This window comes from Tachysurus fulvidraco, chromosome 18, assembly GCF_022655615.1.
Source record: "Tachysurus fulvidraco isolate hzauxx_2018 chromosome 18, HZAU_PFXX_2.0, whole genome shotgun sequence".
Classification (NCBI taxonomy): Eukaryota; Metazoa; Chordata; class Actinopteri; order Siluriformes; family Bagridae; genus Tachysurus; species Tachysurus fulvidraco.
In genome coordinates this window covers 5965694-5990018 of record NC_062535.1, presented here as the reverse complement: position 1 = coordinate 5990018, position 24325 = coordinate 5965694, and the positions used below count along the sequence as shown (strand labels likewise).

The window sequence follows — 24325 nt, the reverse complement described above, 5'->3', positions numbered from 1 at the left end:
TATAATATTATTCTGCTGCCCTGACAGCTCCTTTATTTCATCTTTATTTACACCTGAAACTTTTTTTAATTTGTTAATTTTAATAGGTGATTTTTCTATCAGGCATGACAGATCATTCCATTCTTTTGAACTCTTATTTTCTGCAGATCCTTGTACTTCTAAAACCCTATCTAAACCCTATCACGATCTAAACCCCTTCTGGTGAACTAAAAGCAGACATAGAGGAAAATATGACACACTATATTTTGCTTTTGCTACTGACAGTGTACTACACTGTAATTTTAGTGAAATGACCAAGACCAACATTCAGTTTTGTGTGTACCTTTGACTCCTCTTGTCTGACACATCCACTAGCTCACCTGAAGAGGAGGAGTTTGGAGTGCAGGTAGAAACTGAATTATAACTAGTTCAACCTTCAATCATACAGGTAGGTCGTTTAAAGTTCTCATTGACATGAACATTAGTACTTAGAAATTTGTGTCCACAAACACATCGTCCACATCCTAAATGTTCATGGTATAAACACTGAACTGTTCACAAATCTTCACTGTCCATATGAAGATGACACCATTTTGTATACAGTTGCTCTTACCATAGTGCAAAGAACAGTTTACTGTAAACCTTATGCAATAATCAGTGAATCTTTAATGTAACTTCCTTAATGGCATCTAAATTATGAAGAGATTTCCATGTTTGTAATTGTGTTTATACTTGGTTACATTCCCCTCATAGCCTTAACTAAAATAAACTAAAATAACTGTACACTATTCTAAAAATCTGTGGTTAGATAAATGAGCTGAATGTTAACATTAACAAAATTATTTTACTAAATTATTCAGTTGTTTACTTCAGGCAAAAACTTTGAAATGTAAAAGTATTTGAAATGTAATTAATCCCATTAAGTGGGAATATCAGTACTTTTATAGTATTTTTTTTTCAATTCAATTTATTTGTATATTAATATAGTATTTTAACAATTTCCCATTGTCTTAAAGCAGTTTTACAGAAGTATGGAAACAGAAGAGAGAGAAAAAAATATATATATATATATATATATATATATATATATATATATATATATATATATATATATATATATATATATATATAAAATTTATTTATTTTAATGAATCTAACTTACTTTTTCTTTTCATGAAATGATTTTTTATACAGCAAAGGTAGCAATGAATTGTCATTGAAAGCTTCCTATGACCTACCTGTATAAACATCTTGTGTGTCTAAAATATTTATAAATGTGTCTACAAAAAACTTTGTTTGGTTGTCATTGATCAAATGACCTACCTGTATGTCCCACCTGTATCTGAATCTCCACCTCTTTATCCAGGTGAGTATAAAGGCTGTCGGACCTGATTTTGGGACACAGAGACTGTAATGTCTCTCTGAAGTAGAAGGGAGGATATTGACAGTGTTTGGAGAAGAATGGGGTTAGGAGTAAGTAAACTGTACAGTTCTTCTAATCACTTTTAGATATGTCTCAAAAATTTGTGATAATATTTTTAATTCAAAAATCAGTCTTTTTTATTTTTAACATTTTCTATTTCTCTAAACATTTTCATAGACAGGGAATGACAGGTACAGGCTGGCATCAACATCTGACAATGAGGGAAAAAAGAAGAAAGGTGGAAAGAAAGATCAAAAAGACCTGGAAGAACTGAAGAAAGAAGTGGACTTGGTGAGTAATTTCTCCAAAATTCAATTATTGGAAATTGTTCAACCTAACGATCATTAAGATATTTAAATATGCTGAAAGGCACATTAAAATGTTTCTGAAATAACTGTTCTGCCATGCAGGATGATCACAAATTGACGGTGGAGGAACTTCTGCATAAATATGGCACTGATCTCACTCGAGTGAGTAGAATTCTGTAATAAATTATTATTTTACACAGAACATTGGGAAGCTCACAGGAATATGACATTTTTAACAGTTACCTAATAATACTTCCTTCATTACATCCAGGGTTTGTCCATTTCCCGTGCAAAGGAGATCCTAGAACGTGACGGACCCAATGCCCTGACACCTCCTCCTACGACCCCGGAATGGGTCAAGTTCTGCAAGCAGCTCTTTGGTGGATTCTGTACGCTGCTGTGGATTGGGGCTTTCCTTTGCTTTTTGGCTTATACCATACAGATTTCCACAGAGAGTGAGCCTGTAAAGGATAATGTAAGAAGCACATTTTTTATGTTTATTGTAAAAGCTTTTTTTTAATTAAAAGCATAGACAAATGATAAGCAGTATATGGCTCAATAATAAAGCTATAATTTACTTAAAATTTTCTTTTAATTTATCAATAAACTAATAAAACTATTTCGTTCTAGCTGTACCTGGGTATTGTACTTGCAGCAGTGGTGATGGTCACAGGATGTTTCTCGTACTATCAGGAGGCTAAGAGCTCAAAGATTATGGAATCCTTTAAGAAACTCGTTCCACAGGTATATGAACATAATTTAATGTTTTGTATAACAATGTTTTGTATAACTTAATGTTTGTATTACAAATACAAGTCTACCTTGCTACACATGCAAAATAGTTATTGATATTGGAATACTGTATTGCATTATAGCAAGCTCTGGTTATTCGTGGTGGTGAGAAATTGAGCATCAATGCAGTGGATGTGGTTGTTGGTGACCTTGTGGAATTTAAGGGCGGTGATCGAATTCCTGCTGATATTCGAATTATTTCTGCACAGGGGTGCAAGGTAAGAGAGGATGTAGTAACAGATTTTCGTATAAGAAAACCATTTAAAAATTTTAGTTAATTTTTTTTTTTCCTTTACCCTTTCAGGTGGACAATTCCTCCCTTACTGGTGAATCTGAGCCTCAAGTTCGTACCCCTCAGTTTTCTAATGAAAATCCTTTAGAGACAAAGAATATCGCATTCCTGTCTACAAATTGTGTTGAAGGTACAAGAAAGCATGAAACTATTATTTATTTGATAATAAAAATTATGGACACAAATTTAAATGTGTGGTGCATTATGTATTTCTTCCTCAGGCTCTGCCACAGGCATTGTGATTAACACAGGTGATCGAACTGTGATGGGTCGAATTGCTATTCTAGCTTCAAGCCTGGAAGTTGGACAGACACCAATAGCTAAAGAGATTGAACACTTCATTCACATCATCACTGGTGTAGCATTTTTCCTGGCTGGTACTTTCTCCATCTTGTCTATGATTCTTGGATATACCTGGTTAGAAGCTGTCATCTTCCTCATTGGGCTCATTGTTGCCAACGTGCCTGAAGGTTTACTTGCTACAGTCACAGTAAGTAAAATCCTTTAATATTGTTTGAAATATGTTAGATAATGCTAATTGTGTGCTTCTCATGTTTGTTTAACAAAATGTTTTTTTAATTATTATTATTATTATTATTATTATTGTTGTTGTTGTTGTTGTTGTTGTTGTTGTTGTTGTTGTTGTTATTATTATTATAAAATAAGTAGCTATAGAGGGTTTGACTTTTGCAAGCTATGGTGATATTAACATTGTCTATTCTTGAAAGATTAAATATGCAGTGTGCCAGTCATTCACCGGACAATCTATCACCTACATGAAATGCATAAAATATAATTAACTAGTTTATAGTTTACATAACAACAATGTTTATTTTTCCTTTTATTATTGTAGGTGTGTTTAACTCTAACTGCTAAACGAATGGCGAAGAAGAACTGTCTGGTAAAGAATCTTGAAGCTGTAGAAACACTTGGATCCACTTCCACTATTTGCTCAGACAAGACAGGAACTCTGACCCAGAATCGTATGACTGTAGCACACATGTGGTTTGACAACCAGATTCATGACGCAGATACCACAGAGAACCAAAGTGGAACTTCTTTCGACAGAAGCTCGGCCACTTGGTCTGCACTTGCTCGTGTAGCTGGTCTGTGCAATCGTGCAGTCTTCCTTGCAGATCAAGCCAATATTCCTGTCCTTAAGGTATGTCCATTTTTAGTCGACATTAAAAATCATCACTTATTATCAATACAATGGGATAGTAATATTTATTTAAATATAGTCATCCAAACAATATTGGAATTAAAGACATAAGTGCAGGGACTCAAAATTGATTTTCTTTCACATTAGGTTGACTGAACTTGACTGTACAAAGTATTAAGAATTGCACACTTTACAATGTCTACATTTAATTCACATAAATTTCTAATTTTTTAGCTATACCCTCAACAATTACAAGGTGGATGTTGCAATGCACCACTAAAGTCTGAGCAACCTAGTGAGAAATAGGAACAGACAGTGTGGCAGGAAATGTGTCAAACCTAGAGGATTCTAAAAATTACTGTTTAAGAATATCTGGATTTTGTCAGATCGGTTTGATTAGTACTCTGGTACACTTAAAGTTGTATCTTTTTTTTTGAGTTGAAGGGTTAGATCATTTGGAAGCAAATATTTTGTTCACCTTTTGCAGAGAGATACCTCTGGGGATGCATCAGAATCTGCTCTATTAAAGTGTATTGAGCTCTGCTGTGGCTCAGTGAAGGATATGAGAGACACGTATACAAAGCTTGAAGAGATCCCCTTTAATTCCACAAATAAATATCAGGTACTATGCTTCAATTTTTGGAATATTGACAATTAAAAGATATTGGAACTCTAATGATCTGGTGTTCAACAGCTATCAATCCACAAGAACCCCAATTCTTCAGCGACCAAGCATTTGCTAGTAATGAAGGGAGCTCCAGAGAGGATCCTGGACCGATGTTCAACCATTATGATTCAAGGAAAAGAACAGCCACTGGATGACGAGATGAAAGATTCATTCCATAGTGTATATTTGAAACTGGGTGGTCTTGGAGAAAGAGTTCTCGGTAAGCCACATTAATGCACAGTTTTGACAAAGGCAAAAATGGTGCATGTAGGCTGTATTGAGACAAATTAACTAATGATCTTTTTTTTGCAGGATTTTGCCATTACAACCTCCCTGATGATCAGTTTCCTGAAGGATTTGCATTTGACTCAGACACAGTGAATTTCCCTACTGAGAACCTGTGCTTTATTGGCCTCATGTCAATGATTGATCCTCCCCGTGCTGCTGTACCTGATGCTGTAGCTAAGTGCAGGAGTGCTGGAATCAAGGTGCAGCCTAAAAATTCATTCATCAACTCATGTGTCAAATGTTGGCGGTTAGAATATAAGTTAGAATATCATATCAAATTATACATCATGAATTATTTCTAATTTTAGGTTATCATGGTTACTGGTGATCATCCAATCACAGCTAAAGCCATTGCTAGGGGTGTGGGTATCATCTCTGAAAGTAGCGAAACTGTGGAAGACATCGCTGCTCGCCTGAACATCCCTGTGGAACAAGTCAACCCCAGGTAAGCAACAAGCTGTAAACTATGCGTGTATTTTTTCACCTCTATGAAATAATGAAGAAAACTGGCTTTGCAGAGATGCAAAGGCCTGTGTGGTACATGGAGGAGACCTAAAGAATATGAGCTCAGAGAAGCTGGACGAAATCTTAAAACACCACACTGAGATTGTGTTTGCCAGAACATCTCCTCAGCAAAAACTCATCATTGTGGAAGGTTTCCAGAGACAGGTACCATTAAGCAATTTTAGGGCACTAATTTTGTAGTTAACTGTTATAAGAACTTCTTTTTTTGAATGTCTATTTTCTTCCTTAAAATAGGGTGCCATTGTGGCTGTGACTGGTGATGGTGTTAACGATTCTCCTGCTCTGAAGAAGGCTGACATTGGTGTAGCAATGGGTATTGCTGGATCTGATGTCTCCAAACAGGCTGCTGATATGATTCTCCTGGATGACAACTTTGCTTCTATTGTTACTGGAGTAGAAGAAGGTACACAGTACAGCTGAAATGTAATGTCCATTGTTATTTGCACATTTGAGCTCTTCCAATTCAAGTATAATTATCTCACCAGGCCGACTGATCTTTGACAACTTGAAGAAATCCATTGCATACACATTGACAAGCAAAATCCCTGAGATGTCACCCTTCCTCTTCTTCGTTATTGCGGGCATTCCTCTGGCTCTGGGGACAGTCACTATTTTATGTATTGACCTAGGAACTGACATGGTGAGAATAAAGACATTCTTATACATATCTAAACATATCTAAAACTATATATATATATATATATATATATATATATATATATATATATATATATATATATATATATATATATAAATTAGGTGACACTAATTTATAATTTATATGGCTTCATGTTACTCAAACAGGTGCCAGCTATTTCTTTGGCGTATGAAGGTCCTGAGAGTGATATCATGAAGCGGCATCCCAGAAATGCACAGACAGACAAACTAGTCAATGAAAGGCTCATCAGCATGGCTTATGGACAAATCGGTAAACTACACATTACACTTTAAGTGTGGTTTATTACTTACAGATCTTTTATTGGCAAGACATACTATCTGAATACTATGCTATATGAAGAGCACATGTACTTTGACAATTGTAGCAATTGTTTATGACAAAATTATGAGAAAATAAAATATATTTTCACCGGACTTAGTTACTAAAATTATCATTACATTCTTAATTTTGGGTTACTGTCTGTTTTGACGTCATCTCCCTATATCTGATTTGGTTTCTTAAGTTTCTACTACAAAAAACAATTGAGTATGTGAATTGACTACTGAGTGAATTTGTGTTTGCATGAGGTTCAATAATATTGTGTGGTAACCCATCCAAGTTGTATTTCTGTCTCATACCCAGTGTTCCAGGTAAAGACTTTGGATCGTATCCTGGCCTGAATAATATGAATAATGACGATGAATGAATCGCTTTGGAGTTTCATATGCTGTTTAATTTTAGGGATGATGCAAGCAGTTGGAGGATTCTTTACATACTTTGTAATCCTCGCTGAGAATGGATTTCTGCCCTTGTTTCTGATTGGACTGCGTGTTAACTGGGATGATCCCTATAACAATGACCTGGAGGACAGCTATGGCCAACAGTGGGTAGGTAAAACACATAGGAGCAATAAATAGTGAAAGATTAGTAAAGTCTCATTTGGTGAACCTCTCTAAGGTTGTTTTTTATTTTGCTTATTTTTCAGACTTATGAGCACAGAAAAGTTGTGGAGTACACATGCCACACTGCTTTTTTTGTCAGTATCGTGATTGTACAATGGACTGACTTAATCATCTGTAAGACCAGGACAAACTCACTGATACACCAGGGAATGAAGTATGTAGAAATAAAAATTATATTGAGCTATCAAGCAAAATACATTGCATGGATTTTATCAGTGAAATATTGACTTTGAGGGATTTCATCCCTTATTCAAACTTAACTGTTTCCGTCTTTAGAAACAAAGTCCTTAACTTTGGTCTTGTGGAGGAAACAGCTTTGGCTGCATTTCTGTCATACTGTCCAGGCACGGATGTTGCAGTTAGAATGTATCCACTTAAGTAAGTACAGGTTTTTTTTTTTCAAATAATTATAAAGTTATCTTTTTCTCCAGACAAATGGTCCGAAGATATGATGAAATTTGATTGTGTCCTTTATTTAGTGTAATATAATGTATAATTATAATGTAATTATTAATTATAGTTTGACATTTTTGACACACAACAGTCTAAATCCAAACACCATCCACTATATTTTAGCTATAAATATTATAAATATAGAATGTGTCCATCTCTTTTAGACCATGGTGGTGGTTATGTCCTCTACCTTATTCAATCCTCATCTTCATCTACGATGAGGTTAGAAAATATTACCTTCGACGAAACCCAGGAGGTAAGAACAGGCATCAACAACATTGTCTTATTATGCTTTTTATGTACATGCAAATTCAATAGCAAATAAATATAGAAAAAATAATTTATGAAATCATTTTCATGAAAATCTGTGATTCGTTGATAAAGGGACATTTTCTCATTTCTGTTTCCCCATTTTAGGTTGGCTAGAAAAAGAGACATACTATTAAACATCAATAATCCCTCTGCTATCAACATATCCACAGTCAATAACTGTGTAATGCTGAAAATAAAGCATACTTATTTATACAATAAAAATCAGATATCGAATCTGGAAAAAAACAATGTGTATGTGTTTATTATACTTCATTCTCACATGTGAACATTATTGGCCACAAATAAATCCATGATGTGCCAAATTGTATGTATCAAAAGTAAATTAGGCCTCACATCTGGTCTGTCTGTCTATCTTTAGCCACATGAATGAAGTGATACAAATAGAGAAGAGACTGATTTCATGCAACCACAGAAGCAGGAACAAACATTACATACTTGTTTCCAGAAGATAAATAGAATACTACTGTACTGTACAATGCTGAATGAGCGTCTCTTATTTTGATGAAACCTATACAAACAAGTCTTGTGCTCCAAAGAGAGTGAATCATTATGACTGTGCCAAAAATTAATGGAGATTAAATTAAAGTGGATTAAACTGCTGACTAAACTAGTTTGGGAATGAAAAGGCATGCCAGTCCAAGAAAAAGCCCTGACTGAATATATCTTTGACTTATAGCCTTATCTACCTAACACAATGATTACAGTCATAAAATAAAATTTCAGCTTCAGTTCTGTAAAACATTTAGATAAGAAGCAACAGTCTGTAACTGATAACGTGATTATAGTGGCTATTAGATGAGGCTTCTGTTCTGGGTATAGAAGAGTGTGTTACTATCTGCCACTAAATACTTAGATATATGCATTTATGTAGTTATGATCATAATGTGATAATCATGCAAAATATCCTGGAACTGAAACAGGGCTTTAAGGTGTCTTTATTACTGCAGCAGTTTAATATTCCCCCAATGGGGACATCTTTCTCTGCTAATGGGGGTGGAACATGATGTTGCCACAGCAACACATTTATAGGTTACAGCCTGCAGTGTGTAAATATTTTATATTTTTAGCTCCCATTTTCTATATATGTACATTAACCTTAACTGTTCAGTTAATAAACAATGAAGATGTAAGCTATTGTTACTCCAACATTAATTGCTTTTTGAACTTTTACCATCTGGCCAGAGCTACAGAACCCCAAATAGCAGCACAACCAGGCATAAGAACGGTTTCTTCCCCCAGACAATCTATTTCACGAACAGTTAAATGTTCATTATACAATAACAATGTGCAATAATCTTATATTTATTTGTTACCACCTCCATCCTAGTACATCTTATTCTGTTCCATTCCATCATCTATAGCATGGCTGTACATACATTTTATTTATTTATTACTTTTTTGTCTCTGTATTTACGTGTGTATTTTTTATTCTCATCTTATTTGTACTGAGTGTGTTGTTGTTGTTTGTGTGTTTCTTGTTGTATGTGTGTTGTGTGTGTTGTTGTTGTTGTGTGTGTGTTGTTGTTTTTGTGTGTTGTTGTCTGTGTTGTTGTCTGTGAGTGTTGTTGTTTGTGTGTGTGCGTGTTGTCTGTGTATTGTTGTTGCCTGTATGTTGTGTGTTTGTGTGTGTGTTGTTGCCTGTGTGTTGTGTGTGTTGTTGTCTGTGTGTTGTTGTTGTGTGTTGTTGTCTATGTGTTGTCTGTGTGTTGTTGTGTGTGTTGTTGTCTCTGTGTGTTGTCTGTGTGTTGTTGTTGTGTGTGAGTTGTTATTGTCTGTGTTGTTGTCTGTGTGTGTGTGTGTGTGTGTGTGTGTGTGTTGTCTGTGTGTTGTTATCTGTGTGTATTGTAGTTGTTTGTGTGTGTTGTCTGTTTGTATTGTTGTGTGTGTGTGTGTGTGTGTGTGTGTGTGTGTGTGTGTGTGTGTGTGTGTGTGTGTGTGTTGTTGTTGTTGTTGTTGTTGTCTGTGTGTATTGTTGTGTGTTGTTGTTGTTGTTGTTGTTGTTGTTGTTGTTGTTGTTGTGTGTGTACTGGAAGCTGTACTCAAATTCTCTTGAAATCGAACCTAAGAAGTAGAACATTTTATCCACCAAAATGTTTTCCACAGTCTACAGTCATCGCTTTAATTCTAAATTCTAATTCTAAAATCTGAAACGGCCGTAAAACGGTTCACTCTATCGAGCGCCAGACTCCACCCACTCTACGTTACCATGGCAATAGAACCAGACGTCACGAGAAAGAAGGAGTCGTGTATAAAAGTGTGTAGCTGCTCGTCGTCGTCGGTGCGTGTCCGGGTGGATTGACACGTGTGACCGGGACGTGTTCACGGGAGCCTGTAATCAAGACAACGGGAAATTTTATTTAGTACTTTTTAGTTATTTTTTAAATCTTTGGATCGAACTTTAATTTTCTCTTCATTATTCAAACCCCAGAGACGTAAAATGGGACGCGGAGTAAGTGTGTTTTTAGCTCTTATTTTATTCTATATATGGATTATAAAGGCAAGAAAATGCTCCTGGTTCACAATAAGTGCTGTGTATTGATTTGTTGCTAGTAAACTGATGATCTGAAGGACTTCAGACTTCCGCAGATCGGCTTCAGGCTTGTGGACATTTAGACGGGTTTAAAATATAAAGTCATTATTTAAACGTAAATAGCAACAGGTTTGTGTTGTTTTTGTGTGTAAAACCGTGTAGATCGTAGTGAGATCATGAAGAAGGAGAGTATCAGTGGAGATTGTTGGTGAAAGTTCTCCTGAGATGGCGGCGAGGTTCTGTGGCCTGTCTGTCTGTCTGCCTGCTGAAGGAAACTAGTCTTGTGACACAAATGATGATCTGTTCACTGCATCTCAGTCTCTAGTGTTACACATGTTTATAGTGGGATTTAGATGAGGTTTGTACTGTAGTGTAACTTCAGATTCAGATTTCTGTGCGATACATCTGAAAAGTAGGAAATGGAAATTTACCAGAAGCTCCTGGGCTTCAGTGAGCTTTCAGGATTGTGTGTGTGTTTTAAGACAACCTGTAATCAGCTGCAGCTTGTGACCAGACTGATGCAACAGTGTGACTGGCCACAAGTCTGTCTGTCTGTCTGTTAAGGAGGTTTTGTGTGAGCTTCAGCATGTGGATGTTCATGTAAGAGACGTGGAGCCTCCATGTCAGATTCAGCATGTGGTTGTTCATGTAGGAGACGTGTAGCCTCCATGTCAGCTTCAGTATGTGGACATTAGTGTAGGAGATGTGGAGCCTCCACGTCTCCACCATGTCTCCTCCTTCACCCCCATGCAAAATATTGCCAATAGACTAAATCGAGGAACTCCAGCAAAAAAAAAAACCACCTAAAAACCCCGTTTGTATAATTTCTAATTGTCTAAACATGGCGATTATTGTGCAAGTGTAAATGCGTAGCACAAAAAAGAGATAAAGAAAAAAATACCTTTTTGTTCTTATTTTGTTGTTTGTATAGGGTTTTTTTTTTAAAGATGTGGCTTTATTCTGTACAAAAGATGTAACAAGTAACATCGCAAAACAGGCGTATAGTACACGTTTAGGGCCACAGCCATGTTTGAGATGTGGTTTGGTGCATTGAACAACGCCCCCAATCCCCCCCTCCACTTCCCCCTCCCCCAACGGCTGCCTCTCTGTGTTTAAAGATGAATCAAATGCTCCGCTTTATGTTCTTACTGGCAATGATTATATTAAATTCTGTTTTACAGGCCGAAAGAGCAGGGGGGAAAACCCCTCTCTCGCTCTCACACCACACAACTTTTATTACTGGTGGCAGCTCAGCGTCAGGAACAGGTGTTTGTTCACAGCTGTGATCCCTCACCAGAATCAGGTTTATTGGCCAAGTGTGTTTACACACACAAGGAATTTGGTTCCAGTTGTTTGACTCTTAAAAGTACAGACATAAATAACACTATATTATACATTTAGCTTGGAGTGTACAAGACAATGTGAGACAATATAGACCGTATGAGTATCGTGCCCCCTCCCCTCTTTTCCTTGAGTGTTTACGCAAAGGTTAAGGTCATCGTGTCTCCAAAGAGTTTAACATTCTTTCCATTCACTACTTGTGCGAGTGACCCTTTGTTCCTGGTATTCTCGTCTCTACAAGTGAGAGGAGCGCCCACCCCCCGCCTCTCTGTGGAGGCTGGCTTAGCCGTTTCCTTTTTTGGTGCTTGGCCTAAAGGAGCAGATGCAGTGTGGTGTAACATGTTTCTCTCTGCATATTCAATTCTGTTCTGCTGTGGTTGAGGAATATAGGGAATCTTGTACAGTATTCATTTTTTTTTCATGAATGAGACTGAAATAAAATGTGTTCTATTTAATAGGTGACTTCACCTCTTGATATGACTAGAGGTGTGGCTCTAGTACCCCTGGGGGATGGGGAACGGTGCACAGCACATTGAACAAATAGCAAATTGTTTCACAATGTGATTTTTCATATGCTGTTTAATACAAAATTAGACCAACAAGTAGTTTGTTAAATGTATTTACTAAAGAGCTTTTTAAAATGTGACTGATTTGAGAAGTCGTTGATGGGATTTAGACAGCTTTCATATTGTTCTGTGTAACATATTGTTGGCTTATGTCCTTATTATAGTACTGTTGTTGCATTAGTATAACGGTCATCAGTAATGTGTTGTTTGTATTCAGCGTTAAACCCAAATTATCTGATCCTGATAATCCTTTGTTGAACACTAAAAACTCTCCATTTTTTGTGTGAGATCTTGATGCTTGTCTGTGTTGATTTGGGCTGAATCAGTGTCTATGGCTGGTTAGGGAGCAGTTCTCATCATAGAGCTGGTCGAGTTTCATGATTAATTTGGTTAGTTCGAATTAATTTGTGTTCTAATTCAGAGCAATATTCATATTTATAATGTTTATGAAAACACCCATACATAGTATTTAAAATGATGTTTTAGGCCATTCTTAAACATATTCTTGTAACCCGACCGACCCTGTCAATTTAGGACCGACTCAATTTTTTTTTTTTTTTTGCTTTAAGTCCGACCGACTTGCCGGTTGTAAATTTGCGTTAAGACCGACCAATTTTTTTTTACTCTTCAAACAACTAATACAAAAGCAATAAAATAATATGAATTATATTTTAGTAAGTATTGTAAATATATAAATTGCCTAGCCCTACATACAAACGAAGTCTACGTTCTTTCTTTTAAATAAAAACCCGTGACGTCATCTATGTTTACACTATTGGTTACCGGATGTCACACTGCGTTCGCTTCATCTCATTCTCTCTTTCACTGTCAGTCAACGGTTCGCGCTGCGGCTTCAGTAAACAAAATGATCGCAGTCACCGTTCAAAGACATACTGGTTCGGGCACCATAATACATCTAAAAATTCATTAAAACAGCTCTACACCGCTTTAACTTGGCACGAAGTTCTGGAAAAACGGTCCAGCATCAAAAAGTTTGCAATGATGTGCCCGAAGGCACGGGTTGAAGACACAGTGACGTCACGATATGCTAATTTGTTTAAAGTCAGACCTTAAGTAATCACCATGCACCAAATTTTTTTCTTTTTTTACATAGAAACTGGGGGGGGGGTATAGACCTACCTACCGACCCTTTTTTTTTTTAATGCAAAGTCAAATTGATACAGGTATGAAAGGCAAGTCTGAAAAGCTAAGGTGAGCAAGGCTTCATGAAATATGCTGCATTGGACCTAGATTGTAATTCACCATTCAGAATTGTCATTTTTGACCTCAACACATTCAACACTTCATCTAGTGGGAAACTGGATGACCCCATATTAGTGTTTTGTTAGCAACAAGGTGTGTGTGTGTGAGAACAGTGAACTTTTTAGTTTGTGTTTTTGACGTAACCCAAAATATCTCTTGATTAATATACAGTCTAACTCGTTTAAAGGTAAAATTAGTTTTACTTAATTCCTGCGGCTGTACACAATGTTGATTTTACTGCACTTTGTTAGTGACTCAGATTCTGCAAGTTGATTATATATATTTTTTATTGTGTCTCATGTGTTGGCTATATGTGAAATGTTATCATTAGACAGTTAAGCAAAAAACATCATAACAATTTCTCTGTTTCTGAGCTAAAATTGTTTTTTCATTATGATAGTCATGGGTATATGTTGTGGATGCCCTGGTGTTCAGGGGTTCAGATATACGTTCTTAACTGAGGCAGAAAGCATTTTATGATGAAAGAATTTTAATTATGATGAAAGCAGAAAGCATTTTAAAATGTAGATTTATTCTGACTGTAAAGTTGAACTTTATCTGTACTAATTTGTTAAAACAGAAATATAATAGTATTCTCTGTACAGTATATTATAAATCTCTATAATAACGTATAATATGCTAAAGTATATTAATCGCTGTCAAAATAGATAGTAGGGACAATGATACAAAGGTAAGTGTTTCGGCTTCAGTTGTAAATGTGCTGGTGCAAAGTGTTTGTGTATTTTGACAGACAGATAAGACCAAAAACAACATAGAAAAATTTAGAGTGATTGATGCATAGTGCAGTTCAACCCCTATTGGTCTTTAGATTAGAGCTTCATATTACAAATATGTAGCATATTACAATAATTTGTTGCAGGAATCTTTGACCTGCTTCCAACACTGATGTACTGCAGTCTTTCACAGTAACTTTAGCTCAACTGAATACAAACCATTTTAAACAAATCCTTTTTTTAATTCCTTTTTATTAATTGACCTTTCAAGGGGGAAAAGTTGACAACAAAAAATAGATCAGAATGGAGCATGAAATTCTCCGGTGTTCAGAGTTCACTTTGTTCAGAAGGAGTAATCAGAAGTGACCTTACCGAACAAAACAACTTAATCAGTACACATTCTCTTATTAATAGCTGTAAACTTATCGTTTGCCATTTAGAAATGTTCTGTTCTATGTCCTTGATCTGAACTGTATATGCACTGAATCTCCTGCCCTTCAGATCTGTCTGTGTTGTAGATCTAATTGACGAGTTACAAAGTGTGCTCACATTTATAAATAAGGAGTTAATATGTCTGCAGCTCAAGGGACATGTAAAATCATCTTATGGGGACTCAGGATCGTCTCTTGCTATGTAACTGGTCTTTAAAGTTTTTTTCTGACTTGGAATGGCTTACATTTGGATCTAGTCTGATTTTAATGCAATGAGAATTGGAATTTGTTTTTTTCCTGGACTGTCTAGCCAGCTAGCCTGGAAGAGCCATTTTCTCTTACTGGCTGCTGAAATGTTCATCTACAAAGTGTATAGCTACAATATGAACAAGAATTTGTTCCATGGTTTACATTTATGTCATGTGGCAGAGATGTGGATCCAGAGTGACCGTGCTTTTTGAAGTCCTGATCATTGAGTCATCAGTACTGGTGAGCTAGTTCATGGATTTAGAGAATCAGAATCAGATCTCTTTATTGCCAGGTACGTTTTCGCATATGAGGAATTTGTTTTAGTGACAGAAGCTCCACAGAATAAGAGTAATGGTAAGAGTACTATTAGTCTAAAACTCTTTTGGGAGGAAATGCAGCAAAAAGTAGTAAACCACACAGATTATTTTCAAGTTTTAAGTTAACTATATGTAAGTATTTTAGGAATAGAGGAGTACATAGATGTAGATTGAAGTCACTGGGTGTATATTGGATATAATATATATTGAATTGAGTTTCTGTGCAGTTATAGCTGGGAATGAAGGGAATAAAAATATTTTTGGACCTACTCTAAAACATTGAAGACCTTAAGAGGTGTTTGTGTTAGCAGTGCAGTTTAATCTTGACATAATAAAAACCCTACTGATTGATAAATATAGCGCATATATATATATATATATATAAATGGGGGGGGTTATAACTGCAGGCTTCAGAGAACTCAAAATTAAGTTCTTCATTTCTCTGATGCTTTACAGCTCCTTTGCTAAATGTATACATGCAGACACAAGCAGTAATTCATGTGTTGACCTACAAGATATTTACAGAGAAACTCAAGAGTTTAGTTCTTTTAGTTTGCTCTGAGCTCAAAGCATATTAAGATTTACAAATGACTCCAGTTCGGATATGACTCAGGGTTGAATTGCTACAGAAGTTGAAGCTGCTCAATTTGACTGTTTTGTTGTTGTTGTTTTTTCTTTTGGACTCCTTAAAAAAGGAAAGTTGTAATTGTTTCAGACATTGAGCCCAGCTGCTGAGCCTTCAGCTATTTTTATTACACACTTGTTATTTGTTAAAACAAATGTCTGTTACAGCCCTGGCACAAAAACACACTTTTCTGTTTGATGTGGTGATGGTGGCACTATTTATATATTTATATTGTGTCAGGTTTTTTTTTATGAATTTTATGAAACTGCGGTCAGTGTCTGGTGTAAACTTGGCTTTATATATTTGTTTAGAAATTGCTGTATACTTATCAGGGTCTATGTGGTATAAATGACTGCTTTTTAATATTGTAGGTTATTGTTAAAATATTTCAGGTGAACAAATTCTATAGTTTGGTCTGCATTGAGTGATTATTGGCTGAAATTACATTGAGTGTGTGTTTGTACACTTTTTATTGTGACACATTGAAACTGGCCTTTTAATGACTCTAGTATTGTATGGTTGTAGTAATGGACAAATTTTAAGCATGCCTCTGGTCTTTCACAGGAAGGCCGGGAACAATATGAGTTGGCAGCCACCTCAGAACAGAGTGGCAAGAAGTCCAAGCCCAAAGGCAAGAAGGAAAAGGATAAGGATATGGATGAACTGAAAAAGGAAGTGGACTTGGTGAGTCAGTTTCTTGCACATGTATGAAACCTTTTGGTCAAAACATGAGTATAAATTATTTTCACTAATTCTTTTTTCAAATATAAAATCTTTATAGGAAGATCATAGGCTGACGCTGGAAGAGCTTAACAGGAAATATGACACTGATCTCACTAGGGTAAGGCTTTTGTTTAGATATTTTTGTTTGTAATTGTGACACCACGAGAATATCACTAAGAGTTCCTGTCAGCTTGTTTTTCTTCTGTATTTGGGTACGTTTTGGATTTAACTATATATTTTGCTTACTAGGGATTGACCTCTGAGCGTGCAAAAGAGATTCTTGCACGTGATGGACCCAATGCTCTGACCCCCCCTCCTACCACCCCAGAATGGGTGAAATTCTGCAAGCAGCTCTTTGGTGGATTCTCCACTCTTCTGTGGATTGGAGCTATTCTTTGTTTCCTGGCATATGGAATTCTAGCTGCTTCAGAAGATGAACCAGCAAATGATAACGTAATTATAGTTATATATTTAACATAAAAAAAAAGATTGGAAGCATGTAATATGCAAAGGTGATTGATCTCTGTTTCTGTCTCACTATCTTTTAGTTGTACCTGGGTGTTGTGTTATCTGCAGTGGTTATGATCACTGGTTGCTTCTCATACTATCAAGATGCTAAGAGCTCGAAGATCATGGACTCCTTCAAGAATCTCGTACCTCAGGTAATAGAAATGGTCTAACAACATGTCTGAAATCTGAATTCAATTATTGTTCCTCATTATGTTATGGATTTGTTTTTAGCAAGCCTTGGTCATCCGTAATGGTGAGAAAATGAGCATCAATGCAGAGGAGGTGGTTGTTGGGGACCTTGTAGAAGTTAAGGGTGGAGACAGAATTCCTGCTGATCTGCGTATCATTTCTGCCCATGGATGCAAGGTGAGCATGACTTAACTGTAGTTAGGAGGAATAACTGCCTCATATATACCTTTTTTTTTTTGTGTGTGTGTGACTTATTTGAGGATGTCCTCCTTTTTTAGGTGGATAATTCCTCACTCACTGGTGAATCTGAGCCCCAGACTCGTACTCCAGAGTTCTCCAATGAAAATCCATTGGAAACAAGGAACATTGCTTTTTTTTCTACCAATTGTGTGGAAGGTACAGTTATTTTTCTTTGTCATCTTTTTGAATATATGTTTATGTAGAACGAGAATACAGAATTATTATTATTTTTTTTTTGATCAATCAAATATTTTTGTTTTTCTTTTAGGTACAGCTAGAGGTATTGTCATCAGCACTGGTGATCGGACTGTGATGGGCCGTATCGCTACTCTTGCCTCTGGTCTGGAAGTTGGCCGAACCCCTATTTCTATCGAGATTGAACACTTCATTCACATTATCACTGGTGTGGCTGTCTTCCTCGGCGTGTCATTCTTTATTCTGTCACTGATTCTTGGATACAGCTGGCTAGAGGCTGTCATTTTCCTCATTGGTATCATTGTCGCAAATGTGCCAGAGGGTCTCTTGGCTACAGTAACTGTGAGTACCAGTTTACACGTCAGTAAGAGCTATACTTCATTTAGAAAACCTGGCACAATACAATATATAAACAAATTGGTGATGGAGCAACTGCATTTAGGATTGCAAATGTTGCATGTATATTTGAGTTTATCTAATCTTTAATATCCCTGTCTGTAGCCTGTTATGGCAACTTTCATAATAAATCATTGGTGGTTGTGTTAAAGACCTCAAAGCAGATGAATGTTCATTATAGAAAAAACTGTCAACAAAGATGTGCTTTTTGCATACAATAGAATTTCCTAGTGAAAGATGCAATAGATTGGGTTATTAACAGAATTCAAATCAGTCATTTATTGTCCCTGTGCCCAGGTGTGTTTAACTCTAACTGCTAAACGAATGGCGAAGAAGAACTGTCTGGTAAAGAATCTTGAAGCTGTAGAAACACTTGGATCCACTTCCACTATTTGCTCAGACAAGACAGGAACTCTGACCCAGAATCGTATGACTGTAGCACACATGTGGTTTGACAACCAGATTCATGAAGCAGATACCACAGAGAACCAAAGTGGAACCGCTTTCGACAGAAGCTCAGCCACTTGGGCTGGCCTGGCTCGAATTGCTGGCCTCTGCAATCGTGCAGTCTTCCTTGCAGGACAAGAGAATGTTCCAATCCTTAAGGTACTCACATTACACTTTTTTGTTAGTTGTACCATAAAAGATCACACTTGGTTTTAATATTTGTTCTCCAATATGTCCTACTAAGCCTTGTTGTTCTAGCTTGTGTATAACTCTGCCTTTAGCCATAGCCCCAAGAGTCTCTTAATAAGTAGCACATACTGTAGTTTCATTGTAAACACCTTCTGATTTCTATTTCTTTTGAATCATTTTCCAAGGGCTGATGGTAGTGAACATTTACTTCTATGGGGTAGATTAAAATCCACCAGTTTTTGTCATTAGTAATATTGCATGTTGTATTTCTTTGCAGATGTTCTTCATAACACTGAAATAAAATTTATAACTCTGTTCCACAGAGAGATACAGCTGGTGATGCTTCAGAGTCTGCCCTGTTGAAGTGTATTGAGCTTTGCTGTGGTTCAGTGAAGGACATGCGGGATAAATACACAAAGATTGCAGAGATCCCATTCAACTCCACCAATAAATACCAGGTAATGTGAGCCACATACTTGTACAATGTGCAGTTTGCTTGCCTTCTGAGTCTGAATTTGTTTTGTGTTTTGTTTTTTGTTTTTTAAACAACGGGCCAATCCATTAGCTGTCCATCCACAACAACCTCGGTGATGGAGAGAGCAAACACCTGCTAGTAATGAAGGGAGCTCCAGAGAGGATTTTGGACCGATGCTCAACTATTCTGCTTCAAGGAAAAGAGCAGCCACTGGATGATGAGTTGAAGGATGCATTCCAAAATGCTTATTTAGAATTGGGGGGCCTGGGAGAGCGAGTGCTGGGTAATAATTATTTACATTTTTTTGTACTTTTTTGTTCGATTGTAAAATGCAGCTCTCAACAGTTTGTGTTCCAAAAAATGAACTTTGTTGCTAACAAATCAAGATGATCCATTTAGGTTTCTGTCATTACAATCTCCCTGATGACCAGTTCCCTAAGGACTTCCAGTTTAACACCGAAGAGGTGAACTTCCCCACTGAGAATCTGTGCTTTGTTGGACTCATGTCCATGATTGATCCTCCCCGTGCTGCTGTACCTGATGCTGTTGGCAAGTGCAGGAGTGCAGGAATCAAGGTACAGAGATTCACATAATAGAAGTGGAATGGTTTGTGTAATGGTCTGGTTTGAGTTTTAAAACTTTTACCTTGTCCCAGGTTATCATGGTGACAGGAGATCATCCAATCACTGCTAAAGCCATTGCTAAGGGAGTGGGCATCATCTCTGAAGGCAATGAAACTGTGGAAGACATTGCTGCTCGCCTGAACATCCCAATAAATGAGGTCAACCCAAGGTAGTGGGCAATTCTGAAAACTTCTATATAGATATATAGATAAACTATATTCTTATATTGACTGTGATTTTTTTAAAATTTGGTGTGCATGACCTCTGTTCACTAACTTTTCAGAGATGCCAAGGCATGTGTGGTTCATGGTGGTGATCTTAAGGACCTGACCCCTGAGCAGTTGGATGACATCTTGAAATACCACACCGAGATTGTGTTTGCCAGAACATCTCCTCAGCAAAAGCTGATTATTGTGGAAGGTTGCCAGCGCCAGGTAATCGCTGATGACCTTAAAGCCGTGACAGTTTTTACTGAATGAGATAATGGAAAGACTGGTGTGCAAGTTTATATTTTATTGTTACAGGGTGCCATTGTGGCTGTGACTGGTGATGGTGTTAACGATTCTCCTGCTCTGAAGAAGGCTGACATTGGTGTAGCAATGGGTATTGCTGGATCTGATGTCTCCAAACAGGCTGCTGATATGATTCTCCTGGATGACAACTTTGCTTCTATTGTTACTGGAGTAGAAGAAGGTAAAGGACACTAAGAATATAATAGCAATCCTTGATATTTGGCTGCAAAATTTTATAAACTAACATTGAGATTTATTTTACCAGGCCGCCTGATCTTTGACAACTTGAAGAAGTCGATTGCTTACACCTTGACGAGTAATATTCCTGAGATCACACCTTTTCTTCTGTTTATAATTGCAAACATCCCTCTCCCTCTGGGCACAGTCACCATTCTTTGCATTGACCTGGGAACAGACATGGTAAGCATAATTTTAGTAAGAGCTTGTTTTTAAAAATTTTGTTTAACCATTTAAATTGGGCTTTAACTATTCTGTCCTCATTCCCAGGTCCCTGCAATTTCCTTGGCTTATGAGGCTGCTGAGAGTGACATCATGAAGAGGCAACCCAGAAACCCCAAGACAGACAAGCTGGTTAATGAAAGGCTTATTAGCATGGCCTATGGACAGATTGGTAAGATCCTCAGAAACATCACCTTTTTGTATTCAAAGTTGTTTTTGTTTTTTTTATTTCTAAATTGTATTTCACATGAATGTAGTGCAATTGAGCCTGAATTCCATTTAAACAAATTGTCCAAAAAAAAAGTCATAAGTGACACCACCTACCCCAAATCAACCCTGATGTATGCTGACTACATCTGTGCCTTGTTTTCACTCACAGGTATGATTCAGGCACTTGCTGGCTTCTTTACCTACTTTGTAATTCTGGCTGAGAATGGATTCCTGCCTTCTACATTGCTGGGTATACGTATGCACTGGGATGACAAATATTTCAATGACCTGGAAGATAGCTATGGGCAGCAGTGGGTGAGTAAATTCTTTCAGTTTTTTTTATTCGGCTGGTTTTCAAGTTTCAAATAGTTTAAAGGTTTAATGTGTCCAAATTCTTTTCAGACATATGAGCAGAGGAAGATCGTGGAGTTCACATGCCACACTGCATTCTTTATCAGTATTGTGGTTGTGCAATGGGCAGATCTGATCATCTGTAAGACCAGGAGGAACTCTGTTTTCCAACAAGGAATGAAGTAAGTAAAGATCACAATAAATTTTGCAGTGGTGTTCAAATTTTTTACTATTGGTTTTTCTGCATCTGGGAATAAAACAATTCACAATTTCATGTCAACGCAGGAATAAAATTCTCATCTTTGGACTGTTTGAGGAGACTGCTTTGGCAGCTTTCCTCTCCTACTGCCCAGGAATGGATGTGGCCCTGAGAATGTATCCACTCAAGTAAGTTCCTTATGACTCTTCAGTCTTCATATGCTTGAATGTACTGATTGGTAAAATGAAGAACTAATCGATTTCAAGCAGAATGGTAATTGTATGCAAGTAGGGTTTTATTTCTTGACACCAACATGTAAAGTTTGCAAATGGACGTATTTATTAACTTTTGATCTTTGATCCTTCCTCTCCAGACCAAACTGGTGGTTCTGTGCCTTCCCCTACTCCCTACTTATCTTTATTTATGATGAAATTCGAAAGCTTATCATCCGACGCAGTCCAGGAGGTGAGTCTGGAAAAATAAAACCACTTATTTGTGTAAATTAATTTATATATCAACATTGTTGCAAAGCAGCTTTACAACATTACATGTAATGAACCAGTGATATAACAATTTGTATATTTACATAGAAATGTGTATATTTGCATCATTTTAAATAGTAAAATCTAGTAGGGGTAATATGGTCATACATTTTACAAGTTATTTTATTGAATAAACCCTACGATTTGTGATGACTAAAGGAATGTCTGTTTTGTTGTAGGTTGGGTGGAGAGAGAGACCTATTATTAAAGCATCCTGTCTACGTTGCACAAGTTTTTTGCATGGCTGTCTTGCTGCTTGGAATTTAACCTCAGTAATTCAGTTTTTTTTTTTTATATACAAAAATCTGTACATCTCTAGGGAATGCTTGACACAAACATGGAGATCATGAACCAAGACATTGCGTGCCTTGTTTCTGAAGCCGGACCAATTTTCTACGTTTTTAAAAATATTAAAAATAAATAAACTCCCAGTCGTTTCCTACATTTGATATCATTTGGATGCTTTACATTTATTAGTCTGGTAGATTTGTCCAAATAGACCTACAGACATGGCATAGAACTGAGCAGTTTGAAAGGATTTCGCTCGGGGACCTTAAAGTGGCCCTGGCTGTTTTTTGCCTTTTTTTTTTCTTTTTTTTTTTCGGGTCACTCCTAGATCTTATGAAATGACAAATGAAAAAGAACATGCAAGTAGTTTAGCACACCCTGATTAGCTCACATTGAAATAATAGAAATCTTGTTTTCATTATCCATATCTGACATTGGGCTAAATTTAGTGATTTTATACCTTTAAGGCTTTCATGGTGCAAAATGAACTGAGATTTACAGACCAAGTTGGAATACTTGACTGTCTTTCTGTGCTTCCAACTCGTGGGTGGGTTTTAATGTCTGCTCTTTATATATTTTTGAGGGAAGCAAGTTTAAGCTTAAATGACCATAGCAATGCCGCATGTAAGCAAAAGCTTCATGTTTAAATTTTTATCTATATCATGACAGAAAATCTACAAAAAGGCTCTGGTTTTCACTTTTCTTTGACATGTTTGGATACAGAGGTCACCTCTGCTTAAGATTTTATTTTTTTTCAGTTCCTCAAATTTATTTCCTCAAATACTTCCTCAGCTACTATATAAAACAGAGACTGGTGAGAAAATTAATAACCTTATAATTGTCTAAGTTGCAGCTTGAGGTACATGCTTTTAGCTGTGCTGTTTAGCTGTGCTCATTTACACTCATTTCCTAAACCAATTGAATCTGGCACATCAAACTTTTTTTTTCCCCCTAAAAAGAACTTTACAAGATCAGTGAAAGGAAAAATGTTGCAGCAAATTTCATTGTTTTGCACTGTTTTTAAATAAGCATGAACCCAATTTACTTTTTATGTAGGAGTATGCTTTGCCTGACATGACATTAAAGGCAGAAGAAAAGTCATTTGTATTTTAACCATGTATTGAGTGTGCATGATTTTGCATGACTTTTATAGAATTTAAGAATTATTAAAACAAGACAGTAACTGGGTCCAGTGTGAAGGAAGTTGATCATGAGGCAGAGAAAGTGCTTGGGGACCAGGTTATGTGTACAGTCATCATTTCTGCCTAATCTAGGCTTTACCACTGTTGGAATCCTTAATAAAATGCAGGAAATATGAGCTTGCCAATCCTCTTTTGTTTATGACCTCCTTGATATGTAAGTCATTACTATACATGCATTCCCTATGTGAATGAAGACTGTTAGATGAATCCAATAAAAAAGACAAAAGCTTACATTGTCTCCTGAGCAATTTGTGTTGCATAATACTATAGTGGTTTTGTAAGTGTTTGTGTAATTCAGGTTTGTTTGTGCAGTGCTTTTAGCAATAAACATCACAGCTGCTGTATAGAATCCACTTCTACCTCCGAACTCCTAATGTTCAGGCCAGATGTGACCGTGGTGAGGCAACATGAAGAGGACTGAATGAAATAGACTCGAGGACTGAAGACCCATCCTCTTCTGAGGGACACCAAATAGAGGGATTCTAAAATAATATTTGACAGCTAAATGTTTTAAAGGGTTGTTCAGAATGGTTATTATTACAAACATCAGTTCTTTGGATTATTCACTGAAGCATGAATGAGAACTGAACACAAGTTTTTTAACAAAGTGTTAGAGTTGTCAAATCATATCTGACTGATAAAAGCCCATGCAGGACACCAAATAAATTTAGAATCAA

At 36.6% G+C, this 24325-nt stretch overlaps 2 protein-coding genes across 2 annotated transcripts; both read left to right on the top strand.

Moving 5' to 3' along the window:
- The first annotated feature begins 1330 nt into the window (after positions 1-1330).
- LOC113649014 (sodium/potassium-transporting ATPase subunit alpha-1-like) lies at positions 1331-8063 on the top strand. The gene is made up of 22 exons (XM_027156573.2): positions 1331-1452; positions 1580-1693; positions 1813-1872; positions 1982-2185; positions 2341-2454; positions 2586-2720; positions 2807-2924; positions 3016-3284; positions 3648-3956; positions 4444-4578; positions 4651-4843; positions 4936-5111; positions 5220-5356; positions 5430-5580; positions 5671-5839; positions 5922-6076; positions 6241-6364; positions 6836-6981; positions 7080-7210; positions 7333-7434; positions 7674-7765; positions 7927-8063. Exons 1-22 carry the CDS (start codon positions 1441-1443, stop codon positions 7953-7955), a joined length of 3075 nt encoding a protein of 1024 aa, XP_027012374.1. The 5' UTR covers positions 1331-1440; the 3' UTR covers positions 7956-8063.
- Positions 8064-10063: 2000 nt separating this feature from the next.
- Positions 10064-23879, top strand: LOC113648762 (sodium/potassium-transporting ATPase subunit alpha-1-like). Its single transcript, XM_027156105.2, has 22 exons — positions 10064-10291; positions 16463-16582; positions 16680-16739; positions 16871-17074; positions 17170-17283; positions 17363-17497; positions 17599-17716; positions 17829-18097; positions 18449-18757; positions 19111-19245; positions 19353-19545; positions 19662-19837; positions 19918-20054; positions 20169-20319; positions 20410-20578; positions 20663-20817; positions 20905-21028; positions 21236-21381; positions 21469-21599; positions 21703-21804; positions 21990-22081; positions 22338-23879. The coding sequence occupies exons 1-22, from the start codon at positions 10280-10282 to the stop codon at positions 22364-22366; spliced, it is 3081 nt and encodes a 1026-aa protein (XP_027011906.1). The 5' UTR covers positions 10064-10279; the 3' UTR covers positions 22367-23879.
- The last annotated feature ends 446 nt before the right edge of the window (positions 23880-24325 follow it).